We start from the raw sequence: 18,889 nt of genomic DNA, 5'->3' as shown, positions 1-18,889 counted from the left end.
GGCTATGAAATTTAGGCAGGCTCTTATTGTGTCTTCTTTATTAGTTAGTTATTAGTTATTTAGTTAGTTATTTTCATTAGTTATTTTGGGTTACCGGGACAGGTTACCAGGTTTGGCTTGGTCATTTCTATGAAGGTTCTCATTTTTCCAGGTCATGGTATATCTATTAGTAGTTAGTCAAATAAACTGGACTTGTTCTGTAATGAGGATCACATTTTGTAGCTTCCGCAAAACCATTTCTTCAGTTGTAATGGGTATCAGGAATATACCCCAGCAATTATAACCACATGGGTATTGTCCAAGAACAGAAAGGGAGATGTCAAGTTGTGGAACCACCACTGTCCAGGTCACAAAATTCCAGTCCACCCCCCCCATTCCAGATGTGGGAAACTCTCCATAGGTGTTAATGTCATGGTTATGCAATAGAGTTTGTCTGCTTACCTGTCTTCATGTGTTCATCTCTAGAGACCAGTCGACCCTCACCTGACTGCTTTTGTAATCCATCCTCTGGCATGGCTCCACCCTAGCTCCTATCAGAGAACTCTATATTAACCTGTGCACTGCAGGCCAACCCTGCTGATCAACCTTTGTGTTTCCTGTTACTTGCTGTGTGCTCTTCTGTTGTTCCGTTACCGACTTTGGCGTGTGCTTGACTATCCCTGTTTGCCTGTGATCCTGACCTTTTGGCGTGTCCCTGACTATTCCTGTCTGCTTGTGGCCCCGACCTTGGCTTTATCTCTCACTATCCCTATCCTCCTGTTGCCTACTGTGGTTGAGAGCTGGGGGACCCTGGGGGTCGCGATCTGGAGCCAGTTGCAGCCCAGTGCATCCTCACCACTAGAGGCTCTGGTGAATACCTGCTGGCTCTTAGACTCCGTGCCCCAGGGAATCTTACCCTCTAACCCCGGTGGGATCCGTCTTGGTATTCTGGTGGCCCTGCCTTCCTTGACCCCCATCCGCAGCAGTCAGCCGTAGGGTCCACAACCTTGCGGTGCACTCCTGATCCCTACGGTGTGCATCTGTCACCTGGCCTCAAGGTGACCTGCCAGTTAATCCTTTGATTTAGGGTTTAAGGTGTGAATTGTTGTCAACTCATAGAGGTAGAGATGTAAAAACAGCATCATATGTGGAAGACCGATTATATGGAAGTCCCTCACCCCTGTTAAGGGATAGTTGTTCAAGTTTGACATAGATGGCCTCTTTCACCCCTCTTGTGAACCAATTGTCCTCTCTGTCCAAAATATGCATAGTTGTTGTAAAGCCATCTTTTTTTCCTGAAACATTTCGAGATATATCTGGAAACCTTGTAAACTTCTTTCTTTATGAACAGTAACTTGTCAGTATGGTCTTCTGGCCCTTTAGACCAGGGTTTCTCAGCCAGGGTTCCATGGAACCTTAATGCTCCTCCAGATGTTGCTACAGGTTCCTTGAGCAATGACCATTGATCTTTTTATCTATCTATCTATCTATCTATCTATCTATCTATCTATCTATCTATCTATCTATCTATCTACACCAGGGTTTCTCAACCAGGGTTCCATGGAGCCCCATAGTTTCTCCAAAGGTTGCTAGGGGTTCCTCGAGCAACGAGCCCCTTAGATAAGTTTCCACTACACCATTGATCTTTTTAGTTATCTGTAAGGGATATTTCTTCCAAATGACTACAAGTGTGAGGAGCATTCTTCCCACTGACCATCACACTAATTTATTATGAGTTGTAGATATAGTAATTATTATGTAGGGGTTCCCTGAGATTGTTTTTTTTATTTCAAGGGTTGAAAAGGTTTAGAAAGGCTGCTTTAGACTGTTACCCAAATTTATTTTAAAGTTTGACAGTTGAATTTATACATTGTTTTTCAGATCCTCCCCAGAAAATATGGATAGAGGCTCCTCCCCTCGACATGCGTTTCCGTGCCGGTACCCGTGTCAAGCTAAACTGTTTCTCCAGTGGGGGACACCCAGCACCGCGACTCACTTGGCTCAAGGTATTTGCCAGTGAAGGCAGTGAAGATTTTTCCCCAAAAACAAGGTGCCCATCCCCTATAAGGTGGGGACTTACCCCTATTTCTCAGTTCTGTTACACAGAGTTTTTTTTTTAACAAATTGAAGTTTCTCTGTGAGCAGTAATGAGCATCTCCGTCATTGTAGACTCGTCTTATTACCCCTTGGGGCAGGGCTGGAGTGGGGCAGAAATTTGGCCCTGGACTTCATCCAGACCAGCCCACTTACCTTTTGAGTGTCCCATCAGCACTCCCTTACATCAGCATATCCCATCACCAGCCCCCTTACATCAGAGTGTCCCATCAGCAGCCCCCTTACATCAGAGTGTCCCATCACCAGCCCCCTTACATCAGAGTGTCCCATCACCAGCCCCCTTACATCAGAGTGTCCCATCACCAGCCCCCTTACATCAGAGTGTCCAATCACCATCCCCCTTACATCAGAGTGTCCCATCACCATCCCCCTTACAACAGAGTGTCCCATCACCAGCCCCCTTATATCAGAGTGTCCCATCACCAGCCCCCTTACATCAGAGTGTCCCATCACCAGCCCCCTTACATCAGAGTGTCCCATCACCAGCCCCCATAAAACAGAGTGTCCAATCACCAGCCCCCTTACAACAGAGTGTCCCATCACCAGCCCCCTTACAACTGAGTGTCCCATCACAAGCCCCCTTACAACAGAGTGTCCCATCACCAGCCCCCTTACAACAGAGTGTCCCATCACCAGCCCCCTTACAACAGAATGTCCCATCACCAGCCCCCTTACATCAGAGTGTCCCATCAGCACCCCCTTACATCAGAGTGTCCCATCAGCAGCCCCCTTACATCAGAGTGTCCCATCAGCAGCCCCCTTACATCAGAGTGGCCCACTGAGCCATCGGCCCACCGGGAAGCTCCCAGTAGTCCTGATGGCCAGTACATGCCTGCCTTGGGGTAATCCTAGATGGTCCAGTCCTTGCCGAAATATTGCATTAGGTCGCAATGACAGCCTAAGTTTCATGACCACGGTGATCTTGGAGCCCAAAAAAATAAAACATGGCATTTCCTTCACTTCTTCACGAGGATAGAGACTGAACCATAGACTTATTTATTTATATAATGTATGGTCTTCCAGCTCTATCATCTTATTAACTGTATGAAGGTGTCTTGCCACACAGCACCTTTCTGTCTTTCTCTTTTATGATGTTATAAATTTGTAATTTTATGCATTACGTTTATGTTGTTACTGGCTGGTCATCCTTGAACACCCTATGTCCATATATGCTTGTTTCGTTTAGCGCTTAATTTCTTGGGGTGATGACCACTTGGAATATCGGCTAACTGCTATAAGGATCTTTTCTCCACAATTTTGTATTGCTGCCCTGAGAATATATTTATAATATAATATAATATACTTTACAAATACTCCATACTGTCTTTGTTCAGGAAAAGAGGACGGTGACAGATGGGAGACAGATCACTGCAGGGAAGATTGTCTCTCGGGAGATCACCCTGGAAACTGTTCCAAGTGACAACCAGGCCACATATCGTTGCAATGCCACAAACGATGGGAAGACCATATTATCTGCAACAACCAAAATTCACGTTCAGTGTAAGTGACAAACCCCAATCATACAGGCATTTCATTCCCACCGTGACGCTACAATACATGGCCAACCATTTATGGACAACTGACCTGACCATCACACCCACCCTATGTTGGGAAAAGTATGTGGACCTTCTTCCAAATGATGGAGTTCAAGTGATTACAGTTAAGGATACTGTTAATGCTGCAAACATAGACATCTTATGCCGCGTACACACGGCCATAATTTCCGATGGAAACAGTCCGATGGGAGCTTTTCATCGGATTTTCCGACCGTGTGTATGCCCATCGGTCTTTTTCTGACGCCATTTCCAACGGTCTTTAGATTGAGAGCCTAATTCTCCTACGGAAAAACTTTCTATCTGATTTTTCGATCCTGTGTATGCAATTCCGACGAGCAAAATTCCGACGCATGCTCGGAAACAATTCGACGCATGCTTGGAAGCATTCAGTTTCCCTTTTATAGTGCCGTCGAACGCGTGGTATGTCGCAGTGTTATTGACCGTCGGAATTTGGTGTGACTATGTGTAGGTAAGACAGTTTGAGCAAAATTCCGTCGGAAATTCCGATGGGAAAACCATCAGAGCTTTTTCCGACGAGAATTCCGATCGTGTGTACGCGGCGTCAGGCAATTGTGTGTTTCCAACCTTGGGAGAAGAATTCAGGGTAGGTCCTTTTCAGGCCACAGTACTCAACCCAGCTTCAACAAAGACATGGTTTGAGGAGTTTGGTACTTTGAAACCCCAGTAGCCTGCACAAAGCTCTAAATTCAACCCTATTGAAAAGCTTTGGGATGAATTGGAATGGCCATTGTAAGCCAGATCGTTTTGTCCAAACCTGACCTCAGAAATGCTCTTTTGGGTGAATAGACACAAACTTCTGCAAGCACAATCTAAGGTCTTGTGCAAAACCTTCCCAGTAGAGTGAAGAATCTTATAGTCGCAAAGGGGACGCCATATTAATGCTGATGGTTTTAGAATGGGATGTCTGACAATCCTATGATTTGATAGTCAGGTGTCCACAAGCAATTGGAACTTTACCTCAGTGTCAGGTCACCTTGAGGCGAGGTGACAGATGCACCCCGTAGGGATCAGGAGTGCACTGCAAGGTTGTGGACCCTGCGGCTGACTGCTGCGGACGGGAGACAGGTCCCACCGGGGTTAGAGCGTAAGATTCCCTGGGGCGCGGAGTCTAAGAGCCAGCAGGTGTTCACCAGAGCCTCTAGTGGTGAGGATGGACTTGGCTGCAACTGGCTCCAGGTCGCGACCCCCAGCTCACACCCACAGTAGGCAACAGGAGGATAGGGATGGTGAGGGACAAAGCCAAGGTCGGGGCCACAAGCAGACAGGAATAGTCAGGGACACGCCAAAAGGTCAGGATCACAGGCAAACAGGGATAGTCAAAGACACGCCAAAGTCGGTAACAGAACAACAGAAGAGCACACGGCAGGTAACAGGAAGCTAAACACACAAAGGAATACACAATGGTTGATCAGCACTGTTGGCTTGCAGTGCACAGGTTAATATAAGGTTCCCTGATAGGGCCTGGGGTGGAGCCATGCTTAGAGGAGAGGTTATAAAAACCACCAGGTGGAAGTGGCTGGCCTCTTAGTCTGAACACATGAGGGGAGGTAAGCAAACAGGAAGATAACTGCATAACCATGACACACCGTCTTCGGTTCTAAGGAGTATTAGGAACATACCCCAGAATTTCTATCCACATAGGTAGCATAGACACCTTCATGGAGTCGCCATGGAACATGTCCAGACATATGTTGATTGTCCAAGTTCAGAATGGGAGGTGTAAAAATTGTGGAACTACCCTGTTCCAGTTCCATAATCCCAACTTTGGACAACTTTGTTCCAGTTCCATAATCCCAACTATGGACACTCTGCATAGGTGTTAATCCCATTTACATGGCTGAAGATGTGAATTGTTGTTGGGATTGAGATGTTAAAATGGCAATACATCATGTTTTTTTTGTTTTTGTTTTTTGTGTTTTTTTAGTCCCGCCTATAGATGTGAAAATTATCAACGAGCCCAAGGCATATCAACGGGGCAGTAACATCACTCTGGAGTGCCGAAGTGGCAGCAGCAACCCCGAGTCCACCATAACATGGGTGAAGCAAGGAGTCATGTGAGTTACACCGATCTCCTTTTTCAGAAAACTAGAGGGGCGTGTTTTATACACATTCCCCCATTTTGCCAATGCTGCGAACCACGCCACCCACCACACATTAACCAAACCTCTGTCTGCAGTTTGAAGGGCAAGGACCAGGGGGTGAAAAACGCAGAATATGGTGGAAAGTCGACCTCCAGCAAAGTCACGCTGAGCTTGTCCTCGGCAGACAATGGAAAACGAGTGGCCTGTGAGGCTTACAGCAATGTCCTGAAGGAAGGCGTCAATACTTTCTACAAGCTCAATGTCCTCTGTAAGTTCCATTCTGCTTTGTATATCTCACAGACTATTAAAAATGTGAATATTAATAAAGAACATGCCAACTGTGAAGATGAGGCGAGATAGCAAAACTGCCGCACACCCCGCCCAGCCCAAAATAGCAGGTAAAAGCAGCCTCAGCTTGATCCACCCAGGCCGTGCCCCTACGCGTTTCGTCATGGAATTAAACATGTTGGAGCGTGGCCTGTATTAATGGAGGTCAGGCTGCTTTTACCTGATAACAACAGAGGCCAGGTGAGGTGTGCAACATTCAGGTAATCTCTCCTCATCTGCACAGCGTGCTTACTTGCCAAGTGTAATCCTCGTGAGTCACTTTTCTTGTCTAGACACCAAACTCTGACCATTGACTCTTCTTCACAGTCAAAGCAATAAAGATTGGTCAGGTCTGTGATTGGACAGTGAAGAAGCAGTAGGTCATCAATGAGGTCCCCTCTGCATTCTCTGCTCCAATCAGCAAACTACATTTGTTAGATTCACTCTGTGTGACAGTAGAGGCTGATTGGCTCACAGGGAGGCCCCTCCCTCTCAGGGGAGCTAATATACAAACAGATTCAGGCAGCTATTGCAGCTGTTTTTAATAATTGCATTGAAAGTATAACTTTCTTTTTTTTTTACTTTTGGCTGGAATGGAGAGGGATTAGACCCCCTGTCAGTTTTTTTTATTGCTATTGGTTAACCCGTTAGGGAGATTTACCCCCCCCCCCCCCCCCATTTGTCCTGGTGACTGTTGTCACTGAAAGTGAAAGAAAATCCCAAATTTTAAGTTGTCATGAGAACAGGGGAAATATTCAAGTGGGGAAACTGGATCTAGTGACAACTAGGGATTCCTTCATTTTGGAGGGATTTCCTCTCACTTCCTGTTGTGGCTGTGGAACAGGAAGTGAAGGGAAATCTCCCCAATAGGGACACCAGTTCTGGGAACATTCAGGGATTGCTTCACTTTGAAGCGATTTCCTCTCACTTCCTGTTGTGGCCGTGGAACAGGAAGTGAAGGGAAATCTCCCCAATAGGGACACCAGTTTTGGTAACATCCAGGGATTGCTTCACTTTGAAGCGATTTCCTCTCACTTCCTGTTGTGGCTGTGGGACAGGAAGTGAAGGGAAATATCCCCAATGGAACAGATTGGGTTATCCCAAACTCGACAGGGTTTACAACAAACTTCCTGTCCCTGGGTGGCTACACTCACTCCTCCACTGTGTCTATGGAGGGAGTCATGGTTGTCACCCCCCAGGCTGCTCTCCTGGTATGGACTACAAACATGTCCATATCTCTCTATCTCCATCAAAGGAGGGGCAGGGCAATTGCTATGTAAAGCTAGATAGCCAGATACAGAGAGATATTCTGTGCATCTCACAGCAGTAAAAAGGGCACTGCATTCCTGGCAGGATCAACAGGAGTTTTCTGTATTTACTGAAAATGTTCTTAGCCTAAAAAAATGAAACCAAATGCAGCCACCACATCTAAAGATTGTAATATATTATTTTTCCTCTGCTGAGCACTGTGGGGGAATATGTGACTTCTGTTGATCTCGTTGTTTCAGTTCCTCCAGAGTTCACTGATGATCAGCCGAAGGTTGTCCAGGCTGTGGAGCACGGCGCGGCTCTAATCCCCGTCCTTATCAGGGCCAACCCAGCAGAGGTCACCTACACCTGGACACGCCGGGGGGAGACGCTCAACAGAGGTAAGGCACCCAGGGGTACTCACATCACATCCACGGATTACAGAATCTTCTATAAACTCCACCGACTATGAGAACCCCGAAGATCAAACCTTCCTGAGATGCCGCAACCAATATATCGACCAATCTTCTTTCTTTCTTTCATCTATCTATCTATCTATCTATCTATCTATCTATCTATCTATCTTTCTATCTATCTCTCTTCTATTTTTTCCTCTGCATATCTATTTAAAATCTTTCTTTCTTTCTTTCTTTCTGCCCCCCTTATATCTATCTATGTATCTATCTATCTATCTATCTATCTATCTATCTATCTATCTATCTATCTATCTATCGATTTATCTGTCTGTCTTCTATTTTTTTCCTCTTCATATCTATTTAAAATCTTTCTTTCTCTCTCTCTTTTTTTCTTTCTTTCTTTTGTTTATTTCTTTCCTTCTTTCTTTCCTTTTCTTTTCTTTGTTTCTGCCCCCCTTCTATCTATCTATCTATCTATCTATCTATCTATCTATCTATCTATCTATCTATCTATCTATCTATCTATCTATCTATCTATCTACCTATCCATCTATCTACCTATCCATCTATCTGTCTGTCTTCTATTTTTTCCTCTACATACCTATTTAAAATCCTTTTTTCTTTCTTTCTTTCTTTCTTTCTTTCTTTCTTTCTTTCTTTCTTTCTTTCTTTCTTTCTTTCCTTTTCTTTCTTTCTGCCCCCCCCCTTGTATCTATCTATCTATCTATCTATCTATCTATCTATCTATCTATCTGTCTGTCTTCTATTTTTTCCTCTTCATATCTATTTAAAATCTTTCTTTCTCTCTCTCTTTCTTTCTTTTGTTTATTTCTTTCCTTCTTTCTTTCCTTTTTCTTTTCTTTCTTTCTGCCCCCCTTCTATCTATCTATCTATCTATCTATCTATCTATCTATCTATCTATCTATCTATCTATCTATCTATCTATCAATATCTATCTATCTGTCTTCTATTTTTTTCCTCTTCATATCTATTTAAAATCTTTCTTTCTCTCTCTCTTTCTTTCTTTCTTTCTTTTGTTTATTTCTTTCCTTCTTTCTTTCCTTTTCTTTTCTTTGTTTCTGCCCCCCTTCTATCTATCTATCTATCTATCTATCTATCTATCTATCTATCTACCTATCTATCTATCTATCTACCTATCCATCTATCTGTCTGTCTTCTATTTTTTCCTCTACATACCTATTTAAAATCCTTTTTTCTTTCTTTCTTTCTTTCTTTCTTTCTTTCTTTCTTTCTTTCTTTCCTTTTCTTTCTTTCTGTTCTCGTCTTCCCCTTGTGTCTATCTATCTATCGATCTATCTGTCTGTCTTCTATTTTTTCTTCTGCATATCTATTTAAATTCTTTCTTTCTTTCCTTTTCTTTCTTTCTGCCCCCCCCCTTGTATCTATCTATCTATCTATCTATCTATCTATCTATCTATCTATCTATCTATCTATCTATCTATCTATCTGTCTGTCTGTCTTCTATTTTTTCCTCTGCATATCTATTTAAAATCTTTCTTTCTCTCTCTCTTTCTTTCTGCCCCCCTTATATCTATCTATGTATCTATCTATCTATCTATCTATCTATCTATCTATCTATCTATCTATCTATCTATCTATCTGTCTATCTGTCTATCTATCTATCTGTCTGTCTTCTATTTTTTCCTCTTCATATCTATTTAAAATCTTTCTTTCTCTCTCTCTTTCTTTCTTTTGTTTATTTATTTCCTTTTTCTTTTCTTTCTTTCTGCCCCCCTTCTATCTATCTATCTATCAATATCTATCTATCTGTCTTCTATTTTTTTCCTCTTCATATCTATTTAAAATCTTTCTTTCTCTCTCTCTTTCTTTCTTTCTTTCTTTTGTTTATTTCTTTCCTTCTTTCTTTCCTTTTCTTTTCTTTGTTTCTGCCCCCCTTCTATCTATCTACCTATCCATCTATCTGTCTGTCTTCTATTTTTTCCTCTACATACTTATTTAAAATCCTTTTTTCTTTCTTTCTTTCTTTCCTTTTCTTTCTTTCTGTTCTCGTCTTCCCCTTGTGTCTATCTATCTATCGATCTATCTATCTATCTGTCTGTCTGTCTGTCTGTCTTCTATTTTTTTCCTCTGCATATCTATTTAAAATCTTTCTTTCTTTCTCTCTCTCTTTCTTTCTTTTGTTTGTTTGTTTCTTTTCTTTTCTTTCTTTCTGCCCCCTCCCCCTTCTATCTATCTATCTATCTACCTATCCATCTATCTGTCTGTCTTCTATTTTTTCCTCTACATACCTATTTAAAATCCTTCTTTCTTTCCTTCTTTCTTTCACCCCCCCCCCCCCCCCCGTGTCTATCTGTCTGTCTTCTATTTTTTGCTATGCATATCTATCTAAAATCTTTCTTTCTTTAAATTTTTTCCCCCTTGTGTCTATCTATCTACCTATCTACCTATCTATCTATCTATCTATCTATCTATCTATCTATCTATCTATCTATCTATCTATCTATCTATCTATCTATCTATATATCTCTCTATCTATCTCTCTATATCTATCTATCTATCTATCTATCTATCTATCTATCTATCTATCTATGTACGTCTTTCTTTATCTCTTTCTTTCAGAGGAATTCACAGAAGACATACATACACACACGTATGGATGCACACATCACTCTGAATGGCTCCTGCAATGTATATTTATATGTGTGAAACAAAGTTGAATAGAAAAAATATTCTCTATACATGGCGGATATCCTGCTGACCCGTTCCATTGAAGGGTAGCGCAGTCCTGCCAGGAGCCTGGAGGAGGGCTGACAGTGTACAATAGCTCAGGCAATAGACGGCTGACACCCGCCTGGCCGGCATGAGCTCAGTCTGTAATATCCTGAAGAGGAAAATGATCCGGATAACATTTTCCTGGAATCTCCTATTATAATTATTTCATGGTGTTCCTTCTTGTTGTTACAGTGAGCTACAGGAGCGCCGGCACAGAAAGTAATGAGTTACAGGCCCGGTGGGGGCGCCCAAAGTTTGCACAACAGCGAGTAAACAGTTACCTCGCTTTTTGTGTTAAAGTACATAGACTGTTCCATTATTCCTTGTGAATTAAACAAGAGCAGCTCCATTCTTCTATCATACATTATTTACATGTTCTGAAAACCCTCTTTGTAATACAATCTTATTGCAATGTATAGCCTGGAGGTATTTGTGCTAATGGAGATGAATGAAATGAGCTGATTGCAGTCTGCGGAGAGCGACGGTGACACCTTGAGGATAAAATTAAGTATTACAGGACATTAAATACAGTGGAAAGAACACACTCAGTCCTCGTATATAGAATACAATGTGTTTTCTTTATATGTAACTGACCCAGGGGTGTAACTATAGGGGGTGCAGCAGTCGCGACCACAACCGGGTCCTGTGCTGCAGGGGGCCCATGCAGCCCCCTCTACATATGGCCGGCAGCAGCATAGGCAGCTAGGGGTACCAGTGCACCATGCACACGGGTGGCTGGAGGGGGAGGGTGACTAGCAAAGCTCCATGCTCGACTATCGCACTGGCTGCTCTTTAGTTGTGCATTCCCGCATGACCTGTGTCCTCGGTCAGCTCCTCAGAGTACCCCTCTCCTGCTCCATGCATTGCCGCTCAGTCCGATGTCTGTTCTCCCCAGCCAGAGTCCCGCCCCCCCTGAGTCCGGCCCACACTGCACTGCATACTTCTCCCGGGTAAACAATCTTTAAGCACACAGATGCAGTGCAGCCCTATGAGAGCTCCCCGGAGGACACTGCAGGCTTGTCTGCCAGCCCCCCTCCTCCCCGTTATACACAGATGATGAAAGGTCTTTCTGGGAGATATGCTGATCCGCCTGTCCAGCACACTGGATGGAGCCCAGGCCAACATGGATGAGTGCGCGGCCTGCAGCTTGGTCATGGTGAGTGAGAGGAAACCATCCCCCACACACCATTACATACCCCCTCCATCTCCCCCTGGGGACAGGGGCCCCTTCTCACGTGGGGACAGGGACCCCTTCTCACGTGGGGACAGGGACCCCCATCTCCCCTGGGGATAGGGACCCCTTCTCACCTGGGGGCAGTAACTTCATCTGCCCTGGAAAAAAGGACCTCGTCTCTTCTGGGGACAGGGACCCCATCCTGCCTAGGGACAGTCCCCCAATGGGGCACCTAAAAATGTAAAAAAAAAAAAAAAAAAAAAAAAAAAAAACGACTGATACCAGTGGTGGAACTACAGGGCTCACAAAGGTCATACCTGTGACCACGCCCTGGAGTTCCACCGCCGGACTCGGAGGGAAGGGCCCTAGCTGGGGTTCAGGGGGGCCCTTCATGGTTTCTTGCATTGGGGGCCCTGAAGGTTCTAGTTACGCCACTGAACTGACCAATGGACATTAGACGCATATTACCTTCATGTGAAATAACAGATAAATGTTAAGATAATCAGTTTGTACAGAACCGTGGAAGATGTTGGTACTATACAATGGATAATAATAATTTCTCTCTTATAGAGGGAGCTTACAGACATCACCTGCGTGGAGCCGGCGCTCTGGAAATTTGGAACGTGAGCCGCGCTGATTCTGGGGACTACTCTGTGACCTGTGAGAACACAGAGGGCAAGAACAGCACAGTGGTGACCCTAGACGTGCATTGTAAGAACCTACCTGCTATATGGAGAGCAATGATCCAATATTACTATATGTGATCCATTATTACTATGTGTGATGCAATAATACTATATGTGACCCATTAATACTTTGTGCGACCCATCATTACTATATGTGATCCATTATTACTATGTGTGACCCAATAATACTATGTGTGATCCAATAATACTATGTGTGATATGTGTGACCCATTAATACTATGTGTGACCCATTAATACTATGTGTGATATGTGTGATCCATTAATACTATGTGTGATATGTGTGACCAATTAATACTATGTGTGACCCAATAATACTATGTGTGATATGTGTGACCCATTAATACTATGTGTGATCCAATAATACTATGTGTGATATGTGTGATCCATTAATACTATGTGTGATATGTGTGATCCATTAATACTATGTGTGACCAATTAATACTATGTGTGATCCAATAATACTATGTGTGATATGTGTGACCCATTAATACTATGTGTGATATGTGTGATCCATTAATACTATGTGTGATATGTGTGACCCATTAATACTATGTGTGACCCAATAATACTATGTGTGATATGTGTGACCCATTAATACTATGTGTGATCCAATAATACTATGTGTGATATGTGTGACCCATTAATACTATGTGTGATATGTGTGACCCATTAATACTATGTGTGATATGTGTGACCCATTAATACTATGTGTGATCCAATAATACTATGTGTGATATGTGTGACCCATTAATACTATGTGTGATATGTGTGATCCATTAATACTATGTGTGATATGTGTGACCCATTAATACTATGTGTGACCCAATAATACTATGTGTGATATGTGTGACCCATTAATACTATGTGTGATCCATTAATACTATGTGTGATATGTGTGACCCATTAATACTATGTGTGACCCAATAATACTATGTGTGATATGTGTGACCCATTAATACTATGTGTGATATGTGTGACCCATTAATACTATGTGTGATCCAATAATACTATGTGTGATATGTGTGACCCATTAATACTATGTGTGATATGTGTGATCCATTAATACTATGTGTGATATGTGTGATCCATTAATACTATGTGTGACCCAATAATACTATGTGTGATATGTGTGACCCATTAATACTATGTGTGATCCATTAATACTATGTGTGATATGTGTGACCCATTAATACTATGTGTGATATGTGTGACCCATTAATACTATGTGTGATCCAATAATACTATGTGTGATATGTGTGACCCATTAATACTATGTGTGATATGTGTGACCCATTAATACTATGTGTGATATGTGTGACCCATTAATACTATGTGTGACCCAATAATACTATGTGTGATATGTGTGACCCATTAATACTATGTGTGATATGTGTGACCCATTAATACTATGTGTGATCCAATAATACTATGTGTGATATGTGTGATCCATTAATACTATGTGTGATATGTGTGACCAATTAATACTATGTGTGACCCAATAATACTATGTGTGATATGTGTGACCCATTAATACTATGTGTGATCCAATAATACTATGTGTGATATGTGTGATCCATTAATACTATGTGTGATATGTGTGATCCATTAATACTATGTGTGACCAATTAATACTATGTGTGATCCAATAATACTATGTGTGATATGTGTGACCCATTAATACTATGTGTGATATGTGTGATCCATTAATACTATGTGTGATATGTGTGACCCATTAATACTATGTGTGACCCAATAATACTATGTGTGATATGTGTGACCCATTAATACTATGTGTGATCCAATAATACTATGTGTGATATGTGTGACCCATTAATACTATGTGTGATATGTGTGACCCATTAATACTATGTGTGATATGTGTGACCCATTAATACTATGTGTGATCCAATAATACTATGTGTGATATGTGTGACCCATTAATACTATGTGTGATATGTGTGATCCATTAATACTATGTGTGATATGTGTGACCCATTAATACTATGTGTGACCCAATAATACTATGTGTGATATGTGTGACCCATTAATACTATGTGTGATCCATTAATACTATGTGTGATATGTGTGACCCATTAATACTATGTGTGACCCAATAATACTATGTGTGATATGTGTGACCCATTAATACTATGTGTGATATGTGTGACCCATTAATACTATGTGTGATCCAATAATACTATGTGTGATATGTGTGACCCATTAATACTATGTGTGATATGTGTGATCCATTAATACTATGTGTGATATGTGTGATCCATTAATACTATGTGTGACCCAATAATACTATGTGTGATATGTGTGACCCATTAATACTATGTGTGATCCATTAATACTATGTGTGATATGTGTGACCCATTAATACTATGTGTGATATGTGTGACCCATTAATACTATGTGTGATCCAATAATACTATGTGTGATATGTGTGACCCATTAATACTATGTGTGATATGTGTGACCCATTAATACTATGTGTGATATGTGTGACCCATTAATACTATGTGTGACCCAATAATACTATGTGTGATATGTGTGACCCATTAATACTATGTGTGATATGTGTGACCCATTAATACTATGTGTGATCCAATAATACTATGTGTGATATGTGTGATCCATTAATACTATGTGTGATATGTGTGATCCATTAATACTATGTGTGATATGTGTGATCCATTAATACTATGTGTGACCCATTAATACTATGTGTGACCCATTAATACTATGTGTGATCCAATAATACTATGTGTGATATGTGTGACCCATTAATACTATGTGTGATCCAATAATACTATGTGTGACCCATTAATACTATGTGTGATCCAATAATACTATGTGTGATATGTGTGATCCATTAATACTATGTGTGATATGTGTGATCCATTAATACTATGTGTGACCCATTAATACTATGTGTGACCCATTAATACTATGTGTGATCCAATAATACTATGTGTGATATGTGTGATCCATTAATACTATGTGTGACCCATTAATACTATGTGTGACCCATTAATACTATGTGTGATCCAATAATACTATGTGTGATATGTGTGATCCATTAATACTATGTGTGACCCAATAATACTATGTGTGATATGTGTGACCCATTAATACTATGTGTGATCCAATAATACTATGTGTGATATGTGTGATCCATTAATACTATGTGTGATCCAATAATACTATGTCATTATTACTATGTGTAATCCATTAATGCTATGTGTGACTTATTACTACTATGTGTGATCTATTATTACTATGAGTGATCTATTGATATCTGTGTATCTTTGTTGAATCCTCCAGCGAGTCATATATATATATCAGAGACCTTCTTCTCTTGTTCTTCATGTTTTAAAGAAGTTTCTCCACCATAAAATGCTATTTTACGTGAAGTCAGAGTCCAGACACATTCCCTGGTGCCTTCACTATCTTTTGGGTGGCCTGACCGGTGATACAACTAGTGTGGGGGCAACATCTCTCCAGTGGAAGCCCACCACCTCCTAAAAAACAAGAGTTAGTTCTTCCATTGTAGCTCCTCCATCCCCCAATGCCCATAAAAAAAAAAAAATAACAATACATAAAATCTCTACTGTAAGATTTTCTTTTCTAAGGACGTGGGTTCTGTAGGGCTGGCCGGTGATATGGTACCTTGTTTTTATTTGTTCGGTTTGTCCATCGGTGTATAGGAGGCATTGTTCTCATAAACTGACTTGTCTTCGGGAACATCGAGATCTATCTTGGCTGCCCACTCAGGTCGGCGTTGCTTTCAACTCCTTTCCAACATCTTGGCCAATCAGGGTCTTTTACTTGGGACTTGGGACAAATGCCCCTTTTTCCTTGTTGTACCCCCTACAATACTTCACATAGATTTGTATTTATAAAATAAATTGCTGAGTTATTCATTATTTGTTCAATATGAATGGGGGGCAAAATCAAATGGTATTAGGCTATTTTCTCTTCAGGTCATATGTTATTCATTCCTAGAGAATATAGGAAAACACCACATTATGGCCACTAGATGGCACTGTGATCATCAGCTCCATCTAGTGGCCTAATGCGGTATTTTCCTGATTCAATTTATGAAGGAGCATCAACCTTGAGAGAAAATAGCTGAATAACATTCGATTTTGACTTAATTCGCACAGAACAAATGTAAATGCAGTTTCGCAGGACAATAGCACTTTAATTTATTATTTTTTTATATATATATAAAATCCCCCATAGTGTTTAATTACAGAGAGAGCTTCAGTTGCCCCTTGCGTAATAACCTTCTGTCTCCTCCACAGACTCTCCGACTATTCGTAGCCTTGGGGACCCCACAGAGGTGGATTTGGGGGGCCGAGCGGAGATTGTGTGCACAGCCGATGCCAATCCGGCCACAGACGGCATGTTCCAGTGGAGGTGGCTGGTAAGGGACATCTCCCCATTCTTCATTCTATGTAGGCTGCATAGGAGGTGAGAGAGCTTGATGGGCGGGTCCGGGAATCATTGTTCTGCACAAGTTCTGGGGTAGGTGTTCCCAGAACACCAGGTTATAGGCAATACTAAGATGCAAAGTGAAGTTTCTTGCCAAGAGGTGCGTTTTTCCAGAGGCGTATCTATCACAAGGAAAACAAGGCGTTTGCCTTGGGTGACATTTTACGGGGTGGGGTCGCGGCCACCCACTAGGCAGAAGGGACACCAGCGAGGACCGCAGAGAACAGGGGGTGGACTGGGCGGCCAATCTGATGCGCCAAAAAAGGCCGCCACAGATAGTGCTGCTTTACTAACTCGCTGTATTAATCCCGGCCGGACTAGACCCGTAGCTTGCTCCACCTCTACTGCCCAGTGGCTGCTAGGGCCGTGGTGCCTGGTGTCTAGTAACCAGTGATGTCACCAGAGGCGTGTCTAGTGAAAATGGCGCCTATGGCATGCACTGAAACTGCGCCCATGCTAAAAAAAAAAAAAAAAAAAAAAAGCAGCTAACAAAACTAGCAAGCTTTTTAATCGTTCAATTAACAAATTATGGATTGGCACTACAGAACAGGCCCAAGTGCCCGATGGGTCAGTCCGCCCCTGCCCATTAAACACTCTACATTCAGTGAAAGTTCATGGAGTGTGCAAAGTTTGCGGTACATGAATGTGCGCTGAATGTGGACTGTTTAATGAACTGGTTGCACAAATCACTTTATTACACGTTATTTATATCTATTTATTGAATCCATATATTGAGCACTATATTTGATTGGCTGCTTGCTTCTGCCTGGACCTGGCACACACGCACAGTCGCAGATGATGATTTAAAACTTTTAATGTGCGATTGTGCGTGTGTGCCAGGGCCATGCAGAAGCAAGCAGCCAATCAAATATAGTGCTCAATGTGGATTCAATAAATATATATATATATATATATATATATATAAAGTGTAATAAAGTGATTTGTGCAACAGCAGGTACTACTTTTAATTCTGTGCACTGTTTTTACTGTATTTTTAGTTCTAATTAATTATACTGTGGTCACTTTATAATACACTAATTACCTTCGTGGTTAATGATTATACTTTGTATATCACTTTTTGCACTTATGCATAATTTTGTATTATATGCACTTTAGTAGTAATCCCTGAGGTTTTTGGGTAATGTCTATGTATGTATCTAGACTCGTGGACGCATAGTTATCATCTGTGGAACCCCTTTGGTTTACTATAGGCACGGGCGTGCATCATCATTGATATTGGTACTTTATTAGTAATATATATCAGTAGAGGTTACTATAAGGGTTTTGTTCTGCTTACTCTCCCTTGCATTCTACTCCCTTTTTTTTTGGATAGGGTTGCTACCTACCCTGGTAACCATTGTGTTCTTTCGGTGGCCAGTGGTGTGCGTGTACTCATTCTCTGTACATACCCCATTGTAGCCAATTAACAGTGGCGCCGGTCCCCGCCTAAATATATATATTTCTCTTACCGGTTGCATCCCCTTTTGGGGCTGTGATTTAGGGGTGGCGACATTGTCTGTGTGCCCTTCCATTCACTCTCAGACTCATCTTAGCCTCCATAGCGCGGTCTGGGGTCTGTGAGACCTGAGTATATTTTTTACTACTTTTAATTAGACTGTGGATGCAACTGCAGGAGACGACCAGAGACTGGGATTGCGACTTCAGGAGATGACCAGACTGCAGATGTGACCACAGGAAATAACCAGAGACTGCTATTGCGACTACAGGAGATGACCGGAGACTGCAAAAGCGACTACAGATTACCAGACTGTGGATGCGACTACAGGAGATGACCAGAGACTGCAACTGCGACTACAGGAGATGGACAAAGACTGCGATTGTGACCACAGGAGATGGACAGGGAGATGGACAGAGACTGGGATTGTGACTACAGGAGATGACCAGACTGCAGATGTGACCACAGGAAATAACCAGAGACTGCTATTACAACTACAGGAGATGACCAGAGACTGCAAAAGTGACTACAGATTACCAGACTGTGGATGCGACT

The 18,889-nt window shown here is 41.9% G+C and overlaps 1 protein-coding gene across 1 annotated transcript in view; it reads left to right on the top strand.

The window, feature by feature from the left end:
- Positions 1-18,889, top strand: part of NPHS1 (NPHS1 adhesion molecule, nephrin) — a 66,281-nt gene that overhangs the window by 32,900 nt on the left and 14,492 nt on the right. The window contains exons 9-15 of the mRNA XM_077456216.1: positions 1,861-1,985; positions 3,429-3,594; positions 5,596-5,725; positions 5,848-6,020; positions 7,588-7,728; positions 12,242-12,382; positions 16,689-16,810. Coding sequence (XP_077312342.1) covers positions 1,861-1,985; positions 3,429-3,594; positions 5,596-5,725; positions 5,848-6,020; positions 7,588-7,728; positions 12,242-12,382; positions 16,689-16,810 — 998 coding nt within the window. The remainder of the gene's footprint in view (positions 1-1,860; positions 1,986-3,428; positions 3,595-5,595; positions 5,726-5,847; positions 6,021-7,587; positions 7,729-12,241; positions 12,383-16,688; positions 16,811-18,889) is intronic.

The sequence above is a fragment of the Lithobates pipiens genome, unplaced genomic scaffold (genome assembly GCF_037356315.1).
Source record: "Lithobates pipiens isolate NorthernLeopardFrog02 unplaced genomic scaffold, aLitPip1_a1.2 Scaffold_27, whole genome shotgun sequence".
Lineage (NCBI taxonomy): Eukaryota > Metazoa > Chordata > Amphibia > Anura > Ranidae > Lithobates > Lithobates pipiens.
This window is presented reverse-complemented; position numbering and strand designations above follow the sequence as displayed.